Raw genomic sequence first — 21204 nt, 5'->3', positions numbered from 1 at the left:
AGTCCCTACACCTTGAACGCATACTAACAGTACATTTGGGGTCTCTGCGGAGGAGTTTGACTTATCGCCAAAGATGCAGCTTTCCCTCCCGAAGCTGCAATATTCAGTTTTTCGGGCGGAGGTAAGGGGTCGAAGGGGAGATTAGGAGCGGCGCATCGGTGAAATAGAGCGGCGAGGTGGGAGACAAGAAGCCCCGGCTTCGTCGCTGCTCTGCGGGGATGGTGAGCGGCATTTGTAACATTGGTAGGAGAGACTGTGTTGTGAAACCGAATCAGGAAACACGTGTATTTTATAGCAGCCGTAACCTCATCTTTCGTCCTGTTGACGGCGTCGGCGAAACCCGGAAATATGGCCATAGTCTGCACAATAGTAGCATACTAGTCGAGGTGGACGCCAGGCGTTTGGAGTGGAAGCGACATTCGTGGTGACAGAACAATCACCGAACCGTGCCTTGTGGGCCCGTGGGGTGGTGTCTATTGAGAAGGCGCTAGGGCAGCAACCTAATCATAAGTTAACGTCTGTGCAGTGTCAAGTCTGGGAACTTCCCCGCACGTCATGGCAACAAGTTCTTCCCTGACGACGTTGCGGAGGCTGCTGACAGAAAACGTCGTGCGGATCTCGAGAGGGCAGGACGCAGCATGTGGTTGGAGATCTCATTAGGAATGGCCGACACCACCGTTTGTGACCACGGCGGAAGTGATGAAACGATTTAGAATATTCTGTGCGACTGTCCCCAGTAGTGTTCGCAAAGACAGTCGCTTTTCAACGCGCTTGGTAAATTGGACGACCAAACTCTTTCAGAAGAAAGAATCCTGCGCCACCGACACGGCTTAAGGTCACAGAAGAAGGTTCTGCAGGCGCCATTGGGCTTTCTGCGTTCAACCGGTCTATCAGAACGGCTCTGATAGGAACGTCCTGCATGTGTGTGCATGTGTCAATTTTTTTTATTTTATCTTCGTGTCCTCTTTCCGACCCCTATTTCCCCACCCCTTTTCAGGGTAGCAAACCGGCTATTCCTGCCAGGTGAAGCTCCCTGCCTCCTCCTTTTCATCTATTTCTCCCTTTCTCTCTTGAATGATGCAACAAATCAACGCGCGTAGCACGTTGTCTATGGTTGCGCTCATATGAGATGTGTCAGGCTGCAAAGTAGCACATGAAGTTCATCAAGGCGCTGATACGTGGCGACGATTTACTGTAGTGGGTTTCTGCACTACAATGACGTTGAATGTCGCAGCCCCAATGCTTTTAAGCAGGTGGAGTACCCTGTCAGTCCCAGTCATTGAGCTGTTCACGCGGCGACAAAGGGAGAAGACATCTATGTAAGAAGTGTATGACTCGCCAGTTGGCTGGACACGCTGCGCTAACTTCTTTTTCGCGATGTCTGAGCGCATTCAAGGGTTCGCGAAAATCTATCGCAACTGGTACGTAAATGAGATCCAATCCTTGAAGTCCAGCTCGTGGTTGAAAAACCAAGTCCTGGCTACTTCTCTCGGATGGAAGGCGACGCGTGTGAATTTTGCAGAATCGTCCCAGCTGTTAAGAACACTTACGATGCTGCGCCTGAGCCCCACTGCTCAGGCCCAAGTGAGGATGATGAGTAATTACAGGGAAAACGTGAATCGTTTCAGTAATACAACTTCTACGCTTTCTGACCATTTTTTCTGCAGCGATTCATTGAGCACAGTGATACATTTATTCCTTCGCTATGTCCAGGTGAAGGTAATTTTGTTAGGCACTAACATTGTTTGTCCTGATTAGAGATTGCGTAGAACCTCTTCTGTCATTTGTGATCTGAGGATCGCTAGCAACGAAATTTCCCTCTTTCTTTCCAGGTGTGCCCGTGGGCACGCGGGAAGGTCATGGGAGGATCGAGCGCTATCAACTTTATGCTGTATGTTCGTGGAAACCAGCGTGACTACGACATTTGGAGAGACGAGTTCGGAGCGTACGGTTGGTCTTACGAGGACGTCTTGCCGCACTTCATAAAGATTGAAAACTCGAGTTTGCCAGACCATGACGGTGAGTGTCGCCATGTATTGAGTCGCAACTAGTGTTTGACACCTGTTAAAGAGGAAAGACACGGTCATCATGCCGGCCAATTATCAAATCAAATCCTTTTTTACTCCACAGAAAAAAAAAATATCCGGCAGATCCCACGCACTGTGGGAATCGATGTAATGCGAAGCAGCCAGCAAAGAGCTGCATATGTCGCCTTTGTCATTGAGTCAAATGAAATCATTCACGCCATGTCATTACTTCACCATATATCGCATGTTTCCCATGAACGCATGCATGTACAATCTGGTATGTACCATGCCAATGAAACGTGTATTCTCGTATATACAATGCATGACCTGTCATTTATGTTCATCACGCACTCCTGTCATGCCATACCAGTTTGGTATATACCCGGCTAACAAAACGGCCGGAAGCGCACCAGGACGGTGTCATGTAGATCACACCGTACGTGTCATGCATAACATGATTTCCATGTTAACCACTGTCATTTATGTTCGTAATACAGACACATTGCACAGTACCTGTTTTGGTGTATATAAAACGAGCAAAATGGCCGCGAGTGCACCTTGAGCGTGGCATGTAAACCATGACATACATGACATATATGTTATGACTTTCATGTTACCACCTCTCATTTACGTTCGTCGTGCAGTCGCGTCGCGCAATACCAGTTTTGGTGCATATAAATCTAGCGAAACGGCCACAAGTGCACGATGAGCAGGACATGCAAATCATGCCTTACATGTCATACATGTCATTATTTTCATGTTACCACCTGTTATTTACGTTCGTCATGCAGTCGCGTCGCGCAATACCAATTTCGGTATATATCAATCTAGCGAAACGGCCGCGAGAGCACGATGAACGTGGCATGTAAATCATGTCGTACATGACTTGCATATCATGATTTTTCATGTTACCACCTCTCATTTGTGTTCGTCATGCAGTCGCGTCGCGCAATACCAGTTTTGGTGGATATCAGTCTAGCGAAATGGCCACGAGTGCGCCATGAGCATGGCATGTAAATCATGCCATGAATTTCATGACTTTCATGTCACCACCTCTCATTTACGTTCTTCATACAGTCACATCGCGCAATACCAATTTTAGTGTATATCAATATATAGAAACGGCCACGAGTGCGCCATTAGCATGGCATGTAAGTCACGTTGTACATGCCATGCATGTTATGATTTTCATGTTACCACCACTCATTTACGTTCGTCATGCAGTCGCGTCACGCAATACCAATTTTTGGTGTATATTGTAACATTCCATGACTGCCATGCACAGATCCAAAACACGATCTCTTTATTCTTCTTCTTTGTCTTCCCCCTGTTCCCACCAAATCGGTCCATCGTCGCATCGACCCACTACACTCTCCCGGGCTTTGTTTCATCCCTCCGCTCCAAATAAGGGATGACGTTGGCAATGGCTGCTATCTCCATCGCACCGTTCCGTCGTGTAGCCGATGGTCTTCAGCACTCCTTCTTTTGTGGCCAATTTTACCACTTTAAACGGCCCCATAAGTTCTGTGTTCGGACCGCCGTAACATTTCCGCACCAGAACCATATCACCTAGCGCTATTGCGGGAATATTTGTGTTATGACGTTTGTCACAAGCTCTCTTCATCGCTTCCCTGTGCTTCTTTTGCTGTTCTACATCTTTCTTCGTTTCCTTCAGGTGAAGCCTCTCTGATAAGCCAAGTATGGTCGTCCGCAGGTAAATAGGCAGGCTCCCCGAAGGCGGCGTATTCAGGGCTGCACCCGAGTGTGCTTGTATGCGATCTGTTGTGGTTGGACACAGCTGCTTGAAGGCAACACTTCCACCCTCCTGGGGATCCTGGGTACATGCTGATGTATTGTTTTACATCTCGGATGACACGCTCTGCTAGTCCGTTAGCTGATGGATGGTAAGGGGCTGTAAACTTCATGGTAATGTTTCTTTCTTTTGCCCACCTTGCGAATGCCTGGCTCTTGAATGCGGGTCCATTATCGGATACAACACATTTCACTGGTTTAAACATGTCTCTGCTCAAGAGCGATATGACAGCAGCAGCATTTTCTTTTCCTGGCTTGGCTGCTAACATCCTTGAGCATTCGTCAATGCACACCAAAAAAGATTGCGTTTTCTTAACTCCTTCGCTTTTTTTTCAGTTCGGCGAAATCAACATGCACAGTTTCGAATGGGATCTCTGAGTAAGGTGGAAAAATCATGCTGTCTGTCTTCTGCTTGTATTTCGCTTTGTTCATTTGACATTGTGGACAAGAGCTAATGTAGTCGTTAATATATTTCTTCATGCCAGGCCACGTAAATCTTCTCCTCATTTTGTTGTATGTTGAAGCACATGTTGTTGGGCTAGTCGGTTCATGTTCTTTTGGAAGCCACGGAAGTGGCTATTTCGCGCAAAGAAAACACAAGGGGAGGCTCCCCTTAACCCTCCCCTTGTGTTTTCTTTGCGCGAAATAGCCACTTCCGCGGCTTCCGAAAGAACATGTATGTTCAGCCAGAAGCCGTCATGCCCTCCTGACTCGGGACTGTCGTGATAAAGTCCGAGGAGTCTTGTTCTCAGAGTATCTAGCACGTAAAACCTTCCGTGTGCATACATCAGCTCTTCTGTGCCTTCCCACATTGTAAGTGAATTCACTCTCTCGTCGTTTTCACAGTTACCGGCAATGGAAAGTCGAGAAAGGGCATCAGCGTCTGACAAACCTGTCCCCTTCTGTGTGCCACCTCAAAATCCAACTGTTGAATTTCACTTATCCATCGAGCAACTCGGCCTTTCGGTTCAGAACCATTTAGCAAATGAGTAAGCGCCAGATGGTCAGTGAACAGCTTGAATTTTTTGCCTTCTAGGTACGATCGAAAATACCTAATTGCTAGCACAACAGCCAATGCCTCATTTTCAGTCGTCCTGTAGTTTTGTTCTGCCTTCGTGAAAGTATAGGAGTAATATCCAACTACGTGTCTTTCTCTTTCGCTTCCACTTGTGGCTCTTCGTTGGTACAGGACAGCACCTGTGCCGTAGTTCGATGCATCCGTTGTAAGTTCAAATGGAACAGTGAAGTCCGGTAGAGTGAGTATTGGGTCCGACGGTATGGCTAATACCAAATCTTTATACGCCTTCTCACATTCTTCAGTCCATAAGAAATCCGCGACTTTACGGAGGAAGTTGTTCAACGGCGTCGCGCGTGCTGCAAAATCCTTTATGTAACTTCTAAAATGTCCTGCGAGGCCAAGAAAAACTCTGATTGCGTGCACATTGTCTGGCTTCTTCATCCGTCGTACACGTTCTACGGACTCTTCTTTCGTGCTCTTTGTCAATCCGTCCAAAATGCGTCCGAGAAATGTAATCTTGTGCTTAAAAAATCACTTTTCTTTAAGTTCACTTTCAGTTTGGCGTCACGTAATGCCATCAAAACAGATGTCAAGTGCTCAGCGTGTGATGTTTCATCATTGGAGTGGACTATGATGTCGTCCACATACACATTGCAGTATAATCCGAGGAATGGCTTGAGAACGCTATTCATCATCTTCTGGAACCAAGCCGCACTGTTTTTCCATCCGAAAGGTAAACGATTGTATTCGTAAACATCAAATGGTGTGACAAAGGCCGTGTATATCTCATATTTCTCTTCCAGTGGAATCTGCCAAAATCCTTTGCAGAGGTCTATACGAGAAAATATCTTGCAACCTCCGGTTTCTTGAATTATTTCGTCAATCCTTGGCATTGGAAAAGGAAATACGTCTGTTTGGTTATTGAAAATCCGGTAATCAGTGCACAGTTGCAAAGATCAGTCTTCTTTCGGCGCCAAAGTAATAGGCGAAGCGAATGTAGACACCGATGGCCGTATTATTCCAGCATCTAACATATTTTGAATTTCAGTTTTCAACCACAGTTTTTTTTTTCACGGGACATGCTGTAAGGCTATTTTCTGACCGGCGTAACATCTTTCAGCTTAAAGGGAACAGTAAGTTTTGCTGTAGACGGTGGATAGTTTCCTAGGCAGACAAGTTCAGGAAATTTTTCACGAACTTCTTTTTCACACTCAACAAGATGGTCTGCAATGTTCAAGGACGCGCACGTCTCTTGCGCCACAAGTATTTCATCGTTCCAATAAAGATTTAACTTCAGTGTCTTCATATCGGGTCTCGAAAGCGAGAATTTATAATCGCATCCCTTCACGACATGGGCGTCGATATTAACCCGCCGGCCCTGATAAGCAACATTTGTTTTCACCCATTCATGATATATTTGTCGTGTTCCATCGAAACTCTGTACCTGGACCGGTCTCCCTCTAAATATTTCGCCACATTTGACAAGGGCCTGATTTATTACTGATGCACCACTGTCAGCCAATGCATCAACGTCGTCACCATTGATATTGAGTTTATCATAAACAAGGTTGAGGGCCGTCAGAAAAACAGTCTCAATTTTTGTCAGCAGGTGGGACTGGACACCCTCTTTTATTAGTTTTTTGGTTCCGCTTCCTCTGAATGCGAGGCGGCTTGTTCTGTGTCATTGCGGGTGGCAGACATCAGGTTGACGACTCGATTCTTGCTATGATGATTTTCGAGCTCGCGAGACCTCCATGGTGCTCTTTCAAAAGTCTGATCAGTACGACCCACAGTTCTGTGGTGCAAAATCGGTGCAAATGTTTCGGAAACATCTCAATAGCTGTTCGATGGTTTTAGGTGACTTTACTTGCACCTGCCTCTGCAGTTCCTTAGGTAAGCCGTGAACAATCAGTGCATTCTGCAATTGCCATGTGATGAAGCCGCCTTTTCTCGTAAAAATATTCTAGTGGCTTCCGTGAACGATATTTATAAAAAATAGCTCGATCCCACCTTTCAACCGGGTTTTCGTCAAAGGCTGCCAAAAAGCTCGCTCTCCACTGGTCCCACGTGTCTGTCAAATGTCCAGCGTAGTGGATGTCGTACCACTTCTTGGCAAGTCCGCTGAGAAACTGACGCATGTTCTTGATGCACTCGTAGGGTTCATTCCAGGAGTTCTCACACGCTAGTTCGTAGAACTGTATCCAAGTCTCTGGGTTTGAATCTTCTCCGTCGAAGATGTCGGGCTTTACTACCTGCTTGTGTTGTCGCTGTTGGGCTTGAATAACTGTCAGAAGATTTTCCATGAATTGCTGCTGTCGCTCGGCGTGTTACTGCTGCAAGCGAAGCATTTCTAGCAGGCACGAGTCCATGGAAGAGTCGGCTTTGCTTGGTGAAGTCCTTGTCTTCAGCTGCACCAGCGGTGCCATGATATATTCATGAAATTCGGAATGGTTCAATGGTATCTTCACTGATGCTTGACCATCAATCTCCTGCAGCGTCTTTCCATCCTTCTCGTAGATGAACTCGCGAAGCTTGGGAGTCGTGATGCTTTCAGGTAAATCATACTGGATATCTTCATCCACTTCACAAGTTGAAAAATATGACTGACCGCTTCGGTCTCTCGATACGCTCAGCGTTATCCACATAATAGAGGCTTGTGTCCTGTCACAGACTGGGCCAATGTAACATTCCACGACTGCCGTGCACAGATCCAAAATACGATCTCTTTATTCTTCTTCTTTGTCTTCCCCCTGTTACCACCAAATCGGTCCATCGTCGCATCGACCCACTACATATATAAAGCGACCGCGAATGGATCATGAGCGTGGCATGTAAATCATGATATACATGTCATGATTTTCATGGTACCAACTGCTATTCATGTTCTTCATACAGTCACATGGTGTAATGCCAATTTTGGTATATATCAATGTAGCGAAACGACCGCGAGCGCACCATGATTGTGGCATGTAAATCATAACGTATATGACTTGCATGTAGGGGTGCGCGAATATTCGAAATTTCGAATATTTTGCTATTCGATTCGATTCGCACTGGAATTTCACTGTTCGAACTATTCGAACTTCCCAAAAACACTGTCAACGTCCGATTGAATGTGGTGACCCCTTCAAATTTTTATTATGCTTCACCTCACGACATTCTCGCATTGCGGCAAAGCTGTCTTTCAAGCTCCGTTACGGTCGAGCTTTGCCAAGGGAGAGTCAACGTCCGATTAGTAATGGTCCCCAGATCTTCAAAATGCTTCACCTTGTAGCGGCATCTTCATCACCGCTCACGATCATCATCACCATTTTACCACTTACGCGCAGCGCCTCTCGCGCAGCTCATGCCTAGCGCTCGAGGCGCGAGCAGTGAGGAACGAGCTCACGCTCCTGGCTGTCAGGACGCCGGCAGCCGCTGTCGCTCTGCTTACAAGGGCCTTCTAATAAAGTGGCGAGACTTCGGCACGGCCACGTCGGCCGCCTTCACGTCTCTCTCACGCTACAATTGGTGACCCGGACAACCACGCCCTTCGACGAGCGGCGCTGCCATGTTGCCTTCACTCTGCCCGCCAGTGAAGCCGTTCCACCCGGCCTACCCCCGAGCGTGGTTTATGCAGCTCGATGCTATTCTCGCACTGAATGGCATCACGGCACAGCCGATGATGCACGCCGCCCTATTCCAAGCGCTGCCGGTTGAGCTACACCATCTTGCTGCCGCAACGACATCCAACCCGCAGCCATATGACGATCTATGCGCTGCGGTGCCGGCCCGCTACGGCGAGACGTACCGCCCGCTACCGGGGACCCGTGAGTTCCGGGTTTCCCCTCCGCCAACGCGACCGGTACCACCCGGCCCGCAGCCCTCCCATGACCGCGACCTACCTTCCCCGGCTACGTCTCTTTCAACCTCTCGTCCGGCCACCAGCGCAGCGGTTCCCGCGCCGGACGACCAGCCCGACGATGTTCAAGTTCCTACGCCCGAGGTTCCTGCACCCGACGACGTTCCTGCTGCCATCGACCAGTCCGCCACGAGGTGCGTTTCTTCGACGCCCTCGGCCGACGGTCCATCAGGCATGCCCGCCATGTCCCGTCGTCCCTGTCCTCGCCGGCTCACGACACGTCCCTGACCTCAGCTTCCACGCTGGCTACCTTCCCGCACGACCTGGAAGCTGACACGGACAACATCTCGCCCGCTGTGCGCCCCTCGCTCGCGGAGGTTTCGCCGTCGACGATATCCGAACGTGACCTTCCGTCGACTTCAGAACTCTGCGTTTCTTGCCAGCAGCGACCCGCATCGCCCTCGACGTCTCCCGCAGCAGCAGTGCGTGCCCCTCACCAACATCGGCCGAACATGCGGGACGCGGCAACGATGACGGAATCGCCTGAGGATGACATGCCTGTTTCATCAAAGGCAGCACCGCATGCAAATGTCACGCCTGCCACGACGGCAGACGTGCAGCATTCCGACCTGCGCACGGGCCCTCATGTGCAGCTGCACCGTCAGAACCTGCAGAGACTACGCTTGCTCGGTTGCACCACGGGTTTCCTCCGGAGCTTTTGACACACGACGCCGCCCACACGACATCTGAGCACCATCCAAGCGCGCTGATCACAGCACCGACGATGACCAATCTCACCACAGGCGTACAGCGCACAATGCTACGATGTTTTGGGTGTCTTACGACACGACATGCGAGAACCTGTGCAGGGCCGCATGCATGCCGGCGCCTTCGATGTGCCCCAGCGCAATCCTCCGCTCTGAGCCCCCAATTCCGTCGCAAGCTGCCGAATTCTGCTCACGCCCACCGTACACGACGGCGGTTCGTCTCGCGCCGAAGACAACGTGCACCGAGTGCGCGCAGTGGTTCACTTCGCCGATCTTGCCGGCGTAGCGTCTGTCATCGCCTCCAGCCATTTTTGTTGGTTCGGCTCCGACGTGTACGGCCTCGGGTGCATTCGCTCCTGTCTACAGCGTCCATTCGTCGCGACCCCCGCCCTCTACGCTTCTGCCAGAGCCGCCCGCCAGAGACCCAGTGGTTCCCGACAGTCCTTCACCGTTGACGACCTAGACTGCCCATGGACATTTTGTCTCGCGTCACCAGCCTTGTATATACGCCCCCATAATTTTTCATTTCGGCTTCATTTCTGCGGGGGGGGGGGAGTAATCTGTAGCGGCATCTTCATCACCGCTCACGATCATCATCACCATTTTACCACTTACGCGCAGCGCCTCTCGCGCAGCTCATGCCTAGCGCTCGAGGCGCGAGCAGTGAGGAACGAGCTCACGCTCCTGGCTGTCAGGGCGCCGGCAGCCGCTGTCGCTCTGCTTACAAGGGCCTTCTAATAAAGTGGCGAGACTTCGGCACGGCCACGTCGGCCGCCTTCACGTCTCTCTCTCGCTACAACCTCATCACACTTCGGTATTGCGGCAAAGCTGCCTTTCAAGCTCCGTTACGGTCGATTTTTCCAAGACGCAGTCAACGTCCGATTGAAAGTGGTCCCTAGATTTTCAATATGCTGCACCTCATCACACCCCGGTATTTTGGCAAAGCTGCCTTTTAAGCCCTGCTACGGTCGCAAATGTACTCACTCAAGAAAACGCTGGTTCCAACATGGAGATGAAAGATGTGGCAGAGGTGGGGGCTCAATTAATGCTGTTTTGGACCTAAAACTTGAGCAGGAAGTCCGAAAAATCGGAAGCCGAAGCTTTTTAGCATCCAAAATTTCAGATGTTCTTATACAGTAAAAGCTCGTTAATTCGACTCTCGTTAATTCGGTAAATCGGTTAATTCGGACACGTCATCTGGTCCTTGTAAAATCACTGAGACTGGGCGCTCGTTATTTCGGACAGATTTAACCGCAAATCGGATAATTCGGCGACTTTGCATCGTTGAACGTCGTTTTATCGAGGGACGATTCAGTACGGCTCCTTTAGCTTGATCGTTGCTGGTGCTTTTGTGCTGACTTTTCGTGTGAACGCACTCTCCGCCGATGGCAACGCCGGCGAAGCGGCCCAAGGACGAGGCGAAGGACTTCACCACCAAAGTAGAAATTTTGCGTGCCCTGAAAAATGGGTTCTAGCCGACAAGAAGTTGCTCCTTTGCCATGACGTCGGCAAACAATACGACGTGAGTCTCCTGAGCGCAGTTAGCATTCTTGCGTATGTGTGGCAGAACACGCCTGCGCACGCCATTACCAACTGCTTCAGGCACAGTGGCTTTGTTGTACCCGACTCCAGCGATGCCGAAGTGTCGCCGGACGACGTTGCCGACGATGGGCAGGATTTCGGAAGTGTTATGCCTGATGCAGTCACACTAGAGGATTATATCGGCAGTGATGATGGCGTTGCCACTGCGGACTGTCTGACTGATGAGCAAATCGTCAAGGAAGTGATGCATGGCAACGAATCCGAGAACGAAGAGCCTGAAGAGGAGCAGCCACACCATAAGACACACGGGCCCCCTCGCACTGTGAAGGAAGTCGCGGAGGCCCTCGTCGTCCTTGAAGAATTTTGTTTTGGCACTGCAGACAGCATGCAAGCTGCTGAGCACCTTGAAAGGCTCAGAAAAATTGTGTCCGCGCGAATTTCTGCTGCAAAACAGACACGCATCCGCGATTACTTTGTAAAGTAAAGGTACGTTGAAAAAACTCTTGCATTTATTGTGTTTATTTCGACCATTCGATAATTCGGACATTCGGTTAATTCGGACATTTTTTCCGGTCCCTAGAAGCTTTTTATATAGACGTCTACGAGGCAGTTTTAGAACTCCGGACTTAAAGGTAGCACACTCTTCTCCACCACATCAGTTGTGCTTCCACAGAAGTCGAAAGAAGAGGAGAGGCTGAGGAAATGGCGTCTTCCTGTCACGTGCAAAGTGTTGTCGGCAAGACTTTGGTTGCACCGAATCATGTACATAAATACAATTCGGCCTCTACATTGCCTCATTCTGGATAAAATAACTATGAACACAACCCCACCAGTGCTTCATGAACCTAGCGAAAGGAAACACTTTCATGTTGCTATCTCATAAGCATATGCTTGGGAATTCTTCCTAAATTTTTTGTGCAATTTCGCTTTGAAGTATTCGAAAAATATTCTAGAAATATTCGAGAAATATTCGAAAAATATTCGATTGGATTCGCACTCACACTTCAATATTCGAATTCGCTTTTCACCCAAAATTTTGCTATTCGCACAGCTCTACTTGCATGTCATGATTTTCATGTTGCGACCTCTCATTTACGTTCGTCATGCAGTCGCTGTCGCGCAGTACCAATATTGATGTATATCAAGCAAGCGAAACGGCCGCGAATGCACCCTGATTGTGGCATGTAAATCATGACATACATGAGATGTATGTCATGGTTTTCATGTTACCACCTGTTATTCATGTTCCTTATACAGTCACATCGCACAACACCAAGTTTGATGTATATCAATTTAGCGAAATGGCCGCGGGTGCGCCATGAGCGTGGCATGTACACCATGCCGTACATGGCATGCATGTCACGATTTTCATGTTACCACGTGTTATTTATGTTTTTCATACAGAAATGTCTCGTCATAACAGTTTTCGTATATATCCATTCGTTTAAACGGCCGCGAGCGTCCCGAGACCATGTCATGTAAATAATGCTGCACATGACATGCGAGTCATAATTTGCATGTTACGACCCGTCATTATGGTTGTCATGAACTCTTGTCACGCCATACCAATATATGAAACTGACGGTACGGCTGCAAAACTCCCAGGGCCATGAAATGTAAGTCATGCTGTTCATGTCATGATTATCATGTTATGGCCTGTCATTTGTGTTCGTCATAAGGTCATGTTATGCCGCACCAATTTTGGTATACATCCGATTAACGAAACGGCCGGGAGAGTCGTAGGCGGCTAGATAGATAGATAGATAGATAGATAGATAGATAGATAGATAGATAGATAGATAGATAGATAGATAGATAATTAGATAGATATAGATAGATATAGATAGATATAGATAGCTAGATATAGATAGATATAGATAGATATAGATAGATATAGATACGGTCAAAATCGCAGAAGTTCGCAAGAAATGCTTCGCATTTAAAAACATTGCATACAGGTTCACTTATTACAAGGTTTTATGGATAGCTTCACTTAAACAACCCCTTACAAGGCAGTTGGGAAGTTGGCCAGTTTTTAAAAAAATGTAACACAAAAAATGCCATGGTATTACTGCTTGATGATGCAAATGTACACTAAAGTATTGAATGTAAGATATTTATGCTAGTGCATCAATTACGTTTTTATTTTAAGAAACATGTACACACTAGAAAAACAAGGAAAGGTACGACTAGAATCATAAGCTCACATGGAAAAAAATATCAGTTATATTGCTGCCCAGAATGTCGATGTTCTGTATCAGTGTTTTGTATGAATAAAACATGTTGAATTTAGAAAGCTACACACACACACACACACACATACATATATGTATATATATATATGGTAGCAAGAGCGGTCGACAAACGTGCAAAACACTAGTTTTCCTAACGCTTCGGCATGATTGTCTGCCATCGTCTGCGTGCATGTTTACAGATGCCACGCAGGGCACATATATCACACGGCTAAGGCGGTATCAGTTGTTCAAGGAACAAGATAACACACCACCAAAATCACGTGGCTACAGTGCACAAACAACTGAAAACACGTATCATTATACAATAGTGAATTGGCACGTATTGGAAACCCTAGAACTTGTGTGCAATGAACTAGGACTACAAAATAACAAACTGCGGACACAGTCGCTCGCTTGACCATAAATGCAGCGGGATAATCGAACTTGAGGGACTTTCAGCAGGCCTTAAAAAATAATAAAAGTTGGGGACATAAAAACAAAGCAAATCAAAAAGCACTCAAGCAAAGGGGATACGAGGAAAATTATGAAGCGACAAAGACCACCGACATTATGTACGTAATAATAGAAAATAGCTCAACATCGTGCAAGAAATAAACAATAGCCAGTAACACAAAACGGCGATTTACTGGGGCAATATGCAAGTAAGCGTGCCTGGGCTCTCGTTCATGCAGTCAGAAAGTGTTTTGAATATATGGATTAGGAATGACTCTCCACTTCGCGTTCATGATGTGATTTAAAACCTGAGTCCAGTATTGTAGCTCTAATGTTACTCAAAGAACGACCTGCCTCGATGACATGCCTTGAAATTAGTAAGTTAGGAAGGTCATGTCCATGAGCTTTACAATTATTAAAAGGGTATCGAAAAGCAGTTACCGTTTCAGCGATGTATTGTGCATGGCAGATTGAGTATTCTAGCAAATATACGACACTTGCAGTATCACAAGTGAAATTGCCCCTAATTTTGGACTTGAAATAATTGCAGCACTCGCTGCCAGTGTTGTTTTGGTGATGTGCGCACAAACTTTAAAGCGAGTTTTTTACAAGGATGGCAACCAACCGTCTGGACGTTATTGTTCTGTTTTTTTTTTTTTTTTTTGAGAGGAAGTTAACATATCCCGCAAATTTTTGCCTCGTCTATAGGCAATACGCGGTGGTACTGGAAACGCTTTTGTATGGCTGTCGCTCTGTATAAGTATGCTGTGCTGCTCATTGCACTATTGTATTACACTTATGCAGAGCGAACGCCTTACAAAATGTCGTATATTTGCTGGAATGCCCAATCTGTCATGTACAATAGATAGGTCGTACCGAAACTGTCTTTCATACCGTTTTAATAATCATGAAGCTCATGTGCATGCCCTTCCATCATCTCAATTTCCCTTTGCGTGCAATCATATCAAGTGAAGGAATCATTCCTAATTCATAAATTCAAAACACAATCTGACGGCATGAAAGAGAGCACGGGTACACTTACTTGCATGTTGCCTTAGTAAATCACCGTTTTTTTCTTACTGGCTAGTGTTTGTTTCTGCACGATGTTGAGATATTGTCTATTATTACGTACTATCGCGCTCAGTATGAGCGACATCTCGCGATCGCGTGGCCGAGCGCTCTGCAAGGTTGTAGAGTGGCGCCGATTATGGCACCTTTTCGATTTATAGGGAGAGAGTTTGGCTGTCCCTGCGAGCGCGAATCGCCTCCACTTGCTTTCACCCTCGGCCTCGTTTTGCCATGCGGTGATATTAGCTTCCAAAATGATAACTTCGAGGGCGAAAGCAAGCATGTGGGGGCGATGCGCGCTCGCAAGAACAGCCAGACTCTCTCCCGATAACTCGAAAATATTCCATGATAGGCGCAACTGTACAACCTTGCAGGCGCCCGGCCACGCGCTCGCGTGATGTAGCTCATACTGAGCGCGATTTTGCCTGCTTTTTTGATTTCGTTTGTTTTTATCTAACTTCTTTTTTTCTCCCTTTCGAAGGCCTGCTGAATGTCTTTCGGCCTCGATTATCGGGCTCCATTTATGGTCAAGTGAGCGACTGTGTGCGCAGTTTGTCATTTTGTAGACCTAGTTCGTTGCACACAAGTTCTTGGGTATCTAATACCTGCGAATTCAATGCTGTACAATGATATACGTTGTGAGTTTTTTGCGCACTCTAGCCACTTGTCTTTGGTGATGTAGAATATTTTTACTTAAACAACTGATAACGACTTAGCCGTGTTATACGTAAAGAAGCGGCTTATATATGTGTATTGCGTGGCATATATAACCATTCACTCTGACCATGGCAGGCCCTCCTGTCGAAACGTTAGGAAATCTTGTTTCGCTCGTTTGTCGACCTCTTATCTACCTCATTTTCACCGAATCCATTGAATTTTACTCTACCATGTCTATACGGGGTGTCCCACCTATCACGCAGCACGATTAAAAAAAGAGGATTGTCGTTACGCGAAGCGAACTTACTGCATATTGTTCCTAGTACATTGGAGTAGCCACAGCTATTTTTTTCGTTAATGAGGTTTAATTATTTAGTCATAACTATAATTGCAACTCGACAAGTACTCACCTAATTGTCAAAATGTCAATTAGTCGTATGTAGGCATGTTCAAAGGATATCAACTACACAATCTTTAACAACGTACTAATTACGTCCTTGTTTTTTTCAGCTAATAAAGCCCGCGAAACATGAAAAATAACACATGACTACGCTCCCACCAGCAAAGGAAACCAGCGCCCTCAAATAAGCTTACTGCAAGCAGCCGCTTTGCCTGCTGTCCATTGCCAGAGACAGCGTTTGCACTTTGGCAAGGGTACAGGTCGGGCGCCAACGATATTCGTGCAATTTCGCTGGGATACATACCGTTCGATAGTACGCCACAATCATTATCCATATCTCACGGCCCACTGTTCTCTCTGATAACGCCGCAGGAGTACTGTTGATTACGGCCTCACCCTGGCCTGATTATGGCATCACCCGTGACCCTTCTTAGGCCGGGGTGTGACAGATAGGGCGATTCATGTTTTTTTTCTTTCTGCATTTTTTCCTTGATACTGTTTACCTCATAGGGAGCCTGTTTGAAGGCGCTGGTTTCCGATGCGTACGACAGTCTAGTCACGTGTCACTTTTCACATTTCGCGGATTTCTTTACCAACCGGGAAAAATGAGCGCGCAATTAGCACGTTGTTGAAAGTAGCGCAGTTAAATGCCATTTCAACATGCCTACATACGCCTCATTGACATTTTGAAAATTAGGTGAGTACTTGTCGAGTTACACATATAATTATGACTAATTATTTAAACCTCATTAACAAAAAATAGCATTGGCTACTTCAGTGTACTAGGAACAATATGAAGTAGGTTTGCTTCGCGTAACGCCGTACCTTTTTTTTTTTTAAATCGTGCTGCGTGAGAGCTAGGACACCCTGTACATTTGACAAATGACTTGAATTAGTCGATATATAAGAAAATCATGAATTGTTAATCTAGCAAAGGTAGACCTAATGTGGACAGAATCATCATATATTAGAAAGAAACAATGTTCAGTCTGCCATCATTAAGCACTGTTAGAGATACTGCATGCTACAATAGCCTGATGCAGGACTCGGAGCTGAGGCAGAGCTACATATCTGCACTTCCGCTCTGCTAACAATAGCATTTCTAAAGCTCCGCGCTCGTAAAGTCCATGGAATCTCGCACGTCGAATAACCACCGTTGTCATCGCATCTCGGTTTCCGTTCCGTGTCCTTCGAGCTGACTATATCCAAAAAGCGGAATACTTGTTCATAAAACTTATTTTGAAATCTCACTAGTTAAGAGTTACAAAAATATAATTCATGAGAAAAATTCTTCCGCGAAATGACTCCTCTAAACATGTCGTGTTACCGTAGACAGTGCTTTTAAAAGTTCTTGCGGTGTAAAAATCTCCATGAACAGATTTTGTGAGATGACTTATAATAGTTTATGAAACTGTAAAATCAAAACGTGTGTTTCTGTCCAAACGCAGAAGCCTATCGCGGAAATGCCGGAGAAATACCTGTAATGTATGCGAGTACGCAGACTACTCTGAGTGAAGCGTTCTTGGAAGCCTGCACGGAAAATGGCTACCCCATCGTTGACTACAACGGAGAATCCCAGGCGGGTGAGTTCACCTTCGTGGACTGGCCATGGTGCCGCACAGAGAATCTACCGCTTTTCTAAAATTACTCAATCTAGTGTTGCTCTTTATCACCATCAAAGAATCATTAGTCGCATGCGGCGACGGCGTATGCTGTCGTGTTACTACAGAGCGAGATACCATATGCGGTTTTTAAACAATTTTTTTGATCAGCGCCATGCTCACGGCTGCCATGTGAAAGGCTGCCATTTAGAGTCGTGGTATGGTACAATATATAAAAAAGGGCCTAATTAGAGGAAATAGATGCTGTCTCCAGTTACAGCACTCTGCCAGGCTTAACGGTTATGTTGGGTCGTGAGCGAAAACTTGGAGGACGCTTGCGCTTCGCCTACAACAGCGGAACGCGATGACCTAATCGGACCCTCTTCCAATTGCCTTCTCAATCGCTAGTTTGGCTTCGCTTCTCGTTCGACACCTAAACCATGCCGCACAGATAGGAACGGCTGTTCACCTGTACATAGGCCCTTCAAAATTATTCTAGAATGCCTACTGCAAGTACAGTTGCGAAGTGCCCACTACGCTATAATTGTTCCTTGCGCGAGTTGGCGAGGTAAACACTAAGCGTCGGTAAGGCAACACGCGCACATGTGCAGCTGAACGCAGTTGATGCTATTGTTTATTGTCGAGGTACCCACTGCGAGTGCGAAAGGCAACATGCGCACCTGCATAGCTGCACACAGTTTGTGCTCCCGTTGTTAATTATAATGATGCCTGTGTGCTTCGTAATTGGTTGCCCTTCGAACCAACCACTTGTCGCGCAATTCCCATGTTTTCACGCCTGATAAAATTCTACGCTTCTGCCACGCAATATAACATGTGTTGATTGCACTCCTCTCACGACACGGCATTCGTAGTGTTTCTTTCCGAAGGAAATTAGTGCAGAGACCTCGCTCCGTGGTGGAACACCCGCTTGCCACGCAGAACTCCTTGGTTCGCTTGCCACGGGAACCGAATATTTTTAACGCGATAGCATTAAATAGCTCGTTTCACAGAAATCTCGGTGGCGGGGTCGTTGGCTGTGAGCGAAATATCGGCGTTATCCGTGATCGAAAGTTTGAGATAGATGCAACGAGCTAATCAAAAACCTCGAGCGGGAATCGACCCAAGGCCGTCTGCCCAAGGCCGTTGCCAATAAGCTGTTCTTCCACAAAGCGACGCCAGTGCTTGTAGCTGCTTCCGAAAAGACTCAATATACGAATGCCATATAACGCGAGGGGTCTCCTTAACGGATGCAATATAGCGTGGGAGATGCGTGGAATAGTGCCTGGGCGTGAGAACGTGTGAATTGCGCAACGAGTGGGTGTTTTAAAACACACACATTACAAAGCGCTCAGGCATTCAATCATCAGCAGCAAAATATTAAACAGCTGCGTATAGGTTCGCTTGTGGACTTACGGACGCATAGTGCGTACATTGCCAATGAGTACTCACAGTAGGCATTCTCAGTTTGAAATTTCTAACGTTACTCGTAAAGACGTTTCTGTCTTTGTGGCACGGTTGAGGAGTCCAGTGAGAAGCGATGCCAGGATAGCAATTTAGAAGGCGATGCGAACGGGACCCGATTACACTATCGCTTTCTACTCTTGAGGCGAAGCTCAAGGCGAAGCTGAGGCGAAGCTCAACAGGCGGTGATTTACTAAGGCAACATGCAAGTAAGCGTACCCGGGATCTCGTTCATGCCGTCAGATTGTGTTTTGAATTTATGAATTAGGAATGACTCTTTCACTTGATATCATTGAACGCAAAGGAAAATTGAAATGATGGAAGGGCATGCACATGAGCTTTATGATAATTAAAACGGCATGAAAGACAGTTTCGGTACGACCTATCTATTGTACATGACAGATTGGGCATTCTAGCAAATATACGACATTTCTGTAAGGCGTTCGCTCTGCATAAGTGTAATACAATAGTGCAATAAGTAGCACAGCATACTTATACAGAGCGACAGCCATACAAAAGTGTTTCCAGAACCACCGCGTATTGCCTACAGACGAGGCAAAGGCGAAGCTCAAGAGCCCTCCAGCTTTTGTTTTACAGCGAAAGCTGTTATGAGATCATTTCACCGGCCGTTTTTGGTGCCGTAGTTGTCCGCCGCCGCCGGTGTCCGTAACCAGTATCGCTTGAAATAAAAAAGAAACGAAATAAGAAAAATAAGAAAAAATTCCAGGATGGAACGAGGTTCGAACCTGGGCCCTCTGCGTGGGAGCCCAGTATTCAACCTCTGAGCCATGCCGGTGCTTGAAACTGCTTTGCATAAAGGTCCTATACAGGCTTCATGTCGGGAAGGAACCACATTAGAATATGCAATATAGCGTGGTAGAAGAGTAAAATAAGCACCAAGCGTCGCACAACGCGAATTCTGTAACAATTAAGGCGTCACACAATGCGAATTGCGCAACGAGTAGGTTGTTGAATGCTTCCAACCCATTACAAAGGGCTCTGCCATAATTCTTCATCGTCATCAGGCACAGCATCAACAAAGTGCACATAATGCCTTACATGCGTTTAGCAGGTACCAACGCTCTCCGTAGAATGACGAAAAATGGCACTGCCTGCTGCCCTACTTCTCAAAAATTACAATGATTTATAGCGTAGTGGGTTCCTCGCAAGTGCACTTGTATTGGTTGCCAAGGAATCCCATAGGCGCATGATCCATTTCCTCGGGGTCTCATTGTAAAGTTATTCGCCCCCCCCCCTCTCGTCTCTTTCCCACATCAACGTATGTTATACAGCATGACGGGAGAGGGAAATAGCGACCGGGCGTCACCCAATACAAATTACATAACCGGTGGGCCGTTTCAAGATTCCAACCCATTACAAAGGGCTGAGCCATGATTCTTCATCGTCATCAGTCGTCGCGTCAACAAAGTGCACATAATGCCTTACAGACGTGTAGCTGGTGCCTCGCTTCTCCGCAGAATGACGAATAATGGCTTAGCAGGTGCTTCCCAACTGCACAAAAATTGTGATTTATGGCGTAGTGGGTACCTTTCTAATGTACTTGTATTGTAGCCCCAAGAGAGCTTAACGGGCTCTAGAAACGCCGCTCTTCCAGCTTTCGCTATGACTGTGCCGCGGTTTCAGCGCAGGCCTGACGTTTTTTTATTTCTGTGTTTGCATCTATGTCAAATTTTCAATCACGGGCAACGCTAATTTTTAACACGCAAGTGTTTTATGCCGGCGTCCACCACGGCTACACTGACGCATTTCCATCACGGATATGACGTTGCAAAATATAAAGACTAACAAGTGGCAAAGAAAAAAACTAGAATAAAAAGTTATGTCCCCGGGAGTCGAACTTACGATCCCTCGATCCAATGCGCGCAGCGCAAAACGACTCCGCCACAGACGGCACGTTCGTCGTCATACTAACGGCGTCCTATTTATATACACCATTTGCCGGTGGTGGTACTCAGAGACCGGGGTACATCAGCATGTTTTCGTTACCACTAGCAGTATGCCACGAAGGGCTGGAAGGTCGCGCTTTAAAGCTCGTCGCCCCACACTTTGAGATGAGCGTGCGCCTCTACAGGGCGTGGTCACAGTTGTTAGTTCGGGCTCATCCTGTGTATGTGACTTGGCCCACTGCAGCGGCCGCTTTTTGCGAAAGGAGCGTGGTGCTCACGCAGAAATAAGTAACAAATGTGACAGTTCGTTTTCATCCTGTGTATGTTCGTTCCGTGCCTCCTTTCTGCTTGAGCAGCGCGTTGCAAGTTTCGAGCTGCTTGCCGTTCTTCGCGTGACATTACAACTTGTTGCTATA

At 46.9% G+C, this 21204-nt stretch overlaps 1 protein-coding gene across 1 annotated transcript in view; it reads left to right on the top strand.

Annotated features, from left to right (window-relative positions):
* The window catches only part of LOC119398654 (alcohol dehydrogenase [acceptor]-like), a 169085-nt gene that overhangs the window by 101043 nt on the left and 46838 nt on the right, over positions 1 to 21204 (top strand). Inside the window, 2 exon segments of the mRNA XM_049417379.1 lie at positions 1833 to 2019; positions 17268 to 17402. Of these exon segments, the coding sequence (XP_049273336.1) occupies positions 1833 to 2019; positions 17268 to 17402 (322 nt within the window).

The sequence above is a fragment of the Rhipicephalus sanguineus genome, chromosome 7, assembly GCF_013339695.2.
Source record: "Rhipicephalus sanguineus isolate Rsan-2018 chromosome 7, BIME_Rsan_1.4, whole genome shotgun sequence".
Classification (NCBI taxonomy): domain Eukaryota; kingdom Metazoa; phylum Arthropoda; class Arachnida; order Ixodida; family Ixodidae; genus Rhipicephalus; species Rhipicephalus sanguineus.
The sequence above is the reverse complement of the archived record's forward strand: the minus strand, read 5'-3'. Positions and strand labels throughout refer to the sequence as shown.